The sequence below is a fragment of the Theobroma cacao genome, chromosome 1, assembly GCF_000208745.1.
Source record: "Theobroma cacao cultivar B97-61/B2 chromosome 1, Criollo_cocoa_genome_V2, whole genome shotgun sequence".
Lineage (NCBI taxonomy): Eukaryota > Viridiplantae > Streptophyta > Magnoliopsida > Malvales > Malvaceae > Theobroma > Theobroma cacao.
In genome coordinates this window covers 7,960,705-7,967,814 of record NC_030850.1, presented here as the reverse complement: position 1 = coordinate 7,967,814, position 7,110 = coordinate 7,960,705, and the positions used below count along the sequence as shown (strand labels likewise).

Genomic DNA, 7,110 nt, shown 5'->3' with positions numbered 1-7,110 from the left:
TTAATAATTGCGAGAAATTCAGGATAAGGGAAATGTGAAATTATTGGTCCAATGTCAGTATATTCCTTCTCACACACTACACATCTTGCATTCATGCATAAGCCTTCCACCCGGGCTTTGTCCTTAATTAGGAGGGAGTTAAGTAGCTACGCTCTCGTGAGGTGATAACCTCCGCATGGGCTAGTGAAGACTCCCACTCAGATCCAACCTAGTCCGTTTGAAGCCTGTAATGGGTGAGGACCGGGGTGCCTTACTAGTCTGTGTGGACGACAGTGAGGAGCGATTTGGGAACCTTTAGCTTCATTTTCAACCCAAACTCAGCATGTAAAATACCAAGAGTCACCTTTGCTTAGGTAGAGCTTCACCCGTGAGAATATACCTTTTGACTAGGTACGCATGAAGGAATTTTCATAATCCCCTTGTTCTAAATTCTTCTCCGCGAAGTAATAAAGGTATCGTGTTATTAATTATTCATCTTTTGGAATTCTTGTTTACGGTACTGACTTAAACTTTTTGTCATATGCATATTTGCTTCATAATTTTTGCATATAGGAAAAGTATGTCATCTGACAACCATTGACGGAGTAGATGTAAAAGATGACTCCTGAATTGCAACAAGAAACAATAGCTTATGCACTGAATTACTTTGTTGATAGGTGTTATGTGACAGATACTTTTAGTACATGACCATTCATTTTTACATGCATAAATCTTCATTTCATGACAATAAGTATTTTCACCTGTAAATAAAGATAAAGGGTTCATTTTTTCATTTCATTCATGCATGCATCTAATTCACGTTTATGATTACAATAAGGTTCCAAAAATAGACCAACCACCTAAGTCAAGTGACCAACGTGTCCATAATACACGTCGGCGAGCAAGGATCATGGAAGAAGAACAAAGAAAGCGAATGGATAGAATGGAAAGAGCTCAAGAAGAAATGAGAGAACAGTTAGCAAAGATGATGGAATTGATGACAAGCTTAAGTAAAGGAAAAAGAGTTACGGAAGAGTCAGCTCAGTCAGAAAACCCACCAGATCATGACATTGGAAACCAAAGGGATGATCCACCTTATCCCCCAAGGTTCACTCCACCACATGCCCAAACCTCTCAAAGGGTCCACCCTCAAGCAATGCCATCCGTTTATTACAATGCATCACCCCTGATGGGCCATCAATCGACTCATGGACAATTCGGGCCGTATTTTGGGATAAATCCTGCTGAACCAATACACGTCTCAAATTTAGACGATCCAAAAGAGCAAAAGAAACTAAGAAAGGAGTCATCACAAACAGGAGAAAATGAAAAAGATCAGAAAAAGTACGATTTGTTGGAAGAGCGTCTTCATGCTATCGAAGGAGTTGATAGGTTCGGTACCATGGATGCAACCGAACTATGCTTAGTGCCTGATGTACTGATCCCGACCAAGTTCAAAGTTTCGAAATTTGAAAAATATGAAGGAACAAAGTGTCCCATGGCACATATTACCATGTATTGTCGGAAGATGGTTGCACAGTCTCATGATGACAAGCTACTGATCCATTTTTTCTAAGACAGCTTGAATGGGTCTGCTGCTCGGTGGTACGTACAGCTAGATCGAAATCGTATTAAGACTTAGAAAGATCTAGCAAGAGCCTTTATAGCCCAATACAAACATGTGGCTGAATTAGCCCCTGATCGGTTGTCATTGCAGACTATGAAAAAGAAGCAAAGTGAGAGCTTCAAGGAATATGCCCAAAAGTGGAGGGATACAGCAGCACAAGTTCAGCCACCTCTCACTGATAAGGAAATGACTGTGTTGCTCATAAACACACTCCGAGCTCCATTCTATGAGCGCTTGATCGGCAATGCTACAAAAAACTTTACGAATTTGGTCTTATCTGGAGAAATAATAGAAAGAGCTATCAAAAGTGGGAAAATTGAAGGACATGAAGTTGTCAGCTCAAAGAAAGGGAGTACGCCCAAGAAAAAAAGAAGAGGATGTGCAAGCAGTCACTCACGACAGCCAACAAGCCCACAACTTTAGCCCATATCACCTATACCCCTCATACCAACCCTTCTATCTGAGCATATGCAACATCACACAAAACCCATATGTGTACCAACCTGCCCCACAACCAACGTTTCAGACCAATGTTCTTCAACAAGCTCCACCACCAAGATCGGTAGCTTCAACCAATAATTTTGGTCATGGTCAAAGAGGATCTAAAACTACCCTAGAAAAACCAAAGTTTGATCATATTCTAATCCATTACACTACATTATTGCCACAACTCATAGAAAATTGACTCCTTACTCGAACCCCTTTAGAACCACTCCGATCTCCTTTCTCGAAGTGGTATGACCCATATGCGCATTGTGATTACCATTTTGGAATTCAAGGACACTCCACGAAGAATTGTACGACATTAAAACATAAGGTCCAAGCGCTCATTAAGGCAGGACTTTTAAATTTTGCTAAAAAGATAATTTAAATGTTGATGGGAATCTCTTGCCTAACCATGGAGGTCCGACAGTGAATGCAATACATGAAGGGATGATTCGAAGGGTGAAAAAGAATGTCGACGAGATTCAAACGCCAATGGATAGAGTGTTTGATGCGTTGTCCAAAATAAAAGCCATCACTCCAGAATCGATAGAGATAAAAGAAGTAGGACATGATCTCACCATTTCTTGCAAATTTCATATGGGGGTTGTTGGACATTCCATTCAAAATTATGATGGCTTTCGCCTTAAGTTGTAAGAGTTGGTGGATTTGTCAAAAATCGAGTTTTATGAAAAAGGTGAGGAAGAAGAATTTAGGAAAAAAACAATTCCCTTATTGTATGAAACCTTTCGATTCGTGGGGTGCAAGGCATTGGATGAGGTCAATCAGGTTCCACGGATGTTTGGTGAGCTATCAATCCATATGATCAAAGGTGAAGAACCTAACGAGAAGATTCCTATGGTATATCCAGTACTGCCAGAAGAGGAGCTAAGCAATTGGACAGCCACAGAATTGCCCATCATCTTTAAGTCTTCGAAAATGTAATGAACAATTTTATCTAAATGCCTATGCCCAAGGGTGCTAAGAGTAATTTCTTGTTTAAGTAGGGCTTTCTGTTACCTTCATCATTTAAATAAATGACAATGCCTAATGTGTTTCATAATTCATCAATCTTTTGGCATATTTTCTTTCATCTATTCTTTTAGCCAATAAATACTTGCCCATATACGTGTCCAATTTATCTGTTTGCAGGTCTTTAAATAATGAACACGAAGACAATCTAGACAACGATTTGAATATCGATTTTGAGATGATTTCGAACATTGATGAATTGAAAAATGAAGAGGAGGTGGATGACTATGGCTTACCCCCTGATTTGTCGAGAATGTTGGAACAGGAAGAAAGGGAGATTTTACCTTATCAGGAACTCACAGAAATGATTAACCTCGGAAATGGGAAAGAAAAGAAAGAGGTTAAGATTGACACCTCGCTGTCATCTAATGAACGACAAAAGCTAGAAGAACTGCTCCGTGAATATGTGGATGTGTTTGCTTGGTCATATCAGGACATATCAGGTCTCAATACTGACATTGTCGTCCATAAGTTGCCTTTGAGATCAGACTACAAGCCTATTAAACAGAAGTTGAGACGGATGAAGCTAGAAATGTTGCTGAAAATTAAAGAAGAAGTAAAGAAGTAATTTGATGCTAGATTCTTAGAGGTGGCTAAGTATCCTGAATAAGTGGCTAATATAGTTCCAGTTCCTAAGAAGGATGGAAAAGTTCGAATGTGCGTCGATTACAGGGATTTGAACAGAGCGAGTCTGAAGGATAACTTCCCTTTGCCACATATCGATATTCTTATGAATAACACAGCAAAACATGCTTTGTTCTCATTTATGGATGGTTTTTCTGGTTACAATTAGATCAAGATGGCACCCGAAGATATGAAAAAAACAACATTCGTAACCATGTGGGGAACGTTTTGTTACAAAGTAATGCCATTTGGATTGAAGAATACAGGTGCCACTTACCAAAGGGCAATGGTAGCTTTGTTTCACGATATAATGCATAAAGAGATAAAAGTATATGTGGATGAAATGATCGTAAAATCTCATAGAGAAAGGGATCATACTGTCAATCTCAAGAAGCTGTTCGAGAGATTGCGAAAGTTTCAGCTCAAGTTGAATCTTGCAAAATGCACTTTTGGTGTAACTTTTAGGAAATTGTTGGGGTTCATAGTAAGTGAAAAAGGAATTGAAGTGGACCCGGATAAAATATGAGATATTCAAGAGCTACCACCTCCCAAAACGCAAAAAGAAGTGAGAAGATTTTTAGAGAAGTTGAATTACATTGCTCGATTTATATCCCAGCTCACTTGCAAATGTGATCCAATCTTCAAGCTGCTTCGAAAACGAGACCCAGGAGAGTGGAATGAAGAATGTCAAATAGCCTTTGATAAAATCAAAGAATATCTCACAAATCCACCGGTGTTGGTGCCACCGACGGCTGAAAAACCTCATATTTTGTATTTGACTGTGAACAAGAATTCTATGGGATGTGTACTGGGACAACATAATGAAACGAGGAAGAAAGAACAAGCCGTATATTACTTGAGCAAGAAATTCATGGAGTATGAGTCCAAATACTCTGCGCTCGAACAGATGTGTTGTGCGCTAGCATGGACCGCTCAGAGGCTCAGACAATATATGTTGTATCACACAACATGGTTGGTGGCAAAATTAGATCCCATCAAGTATACTGTCTGAGTATGATATTGTGTATGTGTCCCAAAAGTCAATCAAAGGGAGCGCCATCGCTGATTTTTTCGCAGATCGAGCTAATGAGGATTATGAATCTGTAAGTTTCGATTTTTTAGATGATGATTTAATGGCCATTTTGCACATAAAAAAGGATGTTCCCAATGAATTTAATCCATGGAAGATGTATTTTGATGGAGCATCCAATGCTTTGGGGCACGAAATTGGGGCAGTGTTGGTTTCTCCAAATGAAAAGTATTATCCAACCATAGCGAGATTGAATTTCAATTGTACTAATAATATAGCGGAGTACGAGGCGTTGGTAATGGGATTAAAAGCAGCAATCGAGATGAAGGCTGACGTGATAGATGTTTACGGAGATTCGGCTTTGGTGATATGTCAAATGAGAGGCGAATGGAAAACTAGAGATTCTAAACTAGTTCCATATAAAAAGTTGGTTACAGAATTAACCAAACAATTCAAAGAAATCAGCTTCAACCACTTGCCTCAAGAAGAAAATCAAATTACTGATGCTTTGGCCACTATCGCAACAATGTTCAGAATAAAAGAAGCAGCTGATGTACGCCCTTTTGATTTAAAAGTTTGTGAAGTCTCTGCACACTGCTTGAATGTTGAGGAAAAGGTTGATGGTAAGCCGTGGTATCATGATATCATGTAATACATCAAGCACCAAGTATATCCTGAGAATATCACGGACAATGACAAGCGAACTCTTAGAAGATTAGCAATGGGTTTCTTCCTTAGCGGAGAAGTGCTCTACAAAAGGAATCGAGATCAAGTACTTTTGAGATGTGTGGATGTTACGGAAGCTAAAAAAATAATGAAAAAAGTCCACGAAGGAACTTATGGAGCCCATGCTAATGGACATATGTTGGCTAGACAAATTATGAGAGCTGGTTATTATTGGTTGACATTGGAATCAGATTGCATAAACTTTGCTCGAAAATGCCATAAGTGTCAAGTTTACGCAGATAGAATCCATGCTCCACCAACCCCATTGCACGTTGTCACAGCGCCTTGGCCATTTTCAATGTGGGGAATGGATGTGATTGGGCTTATTACACCAAAAGCCTCTAATGGACATCGATTCATATTAGTGGCCATTGATTATTTCACGAAATGAGTAGAAGCAGCTTCCTATGCCAATGTGACACAAAAGGTGGTGTGCAGGTTCATCCAAAGAGAGATCATATGTCGGTATAGGCTTTCAGAAAGGATCATTACTAATAACGCAAGCAATTTGAATGGTGCGATGGTGAAGGATGTTTGCGCTAAATTCAAGATCAAGCATCATAACTCGACAACTTACCGTCCGAAGATGAATGAAGCGGTAAAGGCAGCCAACAAAAATATCAAAAAGATGACTGAAGTTTATAAAGACTGGCATGAGAAACTTCCTTTTGTCTTGCATGCATATCGAACTTCTATGTGTACCTCCACCGGGGCAACTCTGCACTCATTAGTATATGGTACAGAAACAGTTCTACCTGTTGAGGTAGAAATCCCATCATTGAGAGTGTTGATGGAAACAGAATTGGAAGATGCTGAGTGGGTCCGCTCCCGCTATGAGCAATTGAATCTGATTGAGGAAAAAAGGCTTGCGGCTCTTTGTCATGGCCAGATGTACCAACGAAGGATGATGCGAGCATAGGAGAAAAAAGTTTATCCCAGGCAGTTTCGAGAATGAGAGTTGGTTCTCAAGAGAATACTCCCTAATCAAACTGATTTTCGGAGAAAATAGATGTCGAATTGGGAAGGACCGTATGTGGTAAAGAAGGCTTTTTCAGGAGGAGCTTTAATTTTGGCTGACATCGATGGGGAAGATTTACCTAATCCGATAAATGCGGATGCGGTAAAGAAGTACTATGCTTAAAAGAAAAAAAAACGGAAAGGGTTCGTGCTGAAAACCCGAAAAGGGCAGCTCGTACCTAAAGGAGGAGGCTTATGCTGAAAACCAGAAAAGGGCGGCTTGAGGCCGAAAAGCAGGAAGTTAGAATGAAATTTAAAGATGTCAACCTAAATGGGACACAAGATTGAGGTAGAAATACACTATGAATGGAGCTCCACAATTTCGTAAAACAGGGGAAGTTAGGGAGTCTGCAACTTACAGATTTGCTCAAAGCATCAATCAAGGACAATTCTTGAAGTCGAATATCAGATTGTTTTCTCTGAATGGTCTGAGTGTTCATTACTTAAAGATCTAATGTTTGCTCTGTAAATTCTTTTTTTGCCCTGAATTATCTGACTTCTCATATATGAAATTCTCCGTCGCCTCTTTATTTTAACCATTTCGTCATTTACCATCCCATGATTCACATAATGATTGTCATGGAAATGAATG

The 7,110-nt window shown here is 39.5% G+C and overlaps 1 protein-coding gene across 1 annotated transcript; it reads left to right on the top strand.

Moving 5' to 3' along the window:
• Positions 890–5,427, top strand: LOC108661181. The gene is made up of 7 exons (XM_018117115.1): positions 890–1,414; positions 1,697–1,939; positions 2,858–3,030; positions 3,242–3,677; positions 3,915–4,229; positions 4,362–4,592; positions 4,735–5,427. Exons 1-7 carry the CDS (start codon positions 890–892, stop codon positions 5,425–5,427), a joined length of 2,616 nt encoding a protein of 871 aa, XP_017972604.1.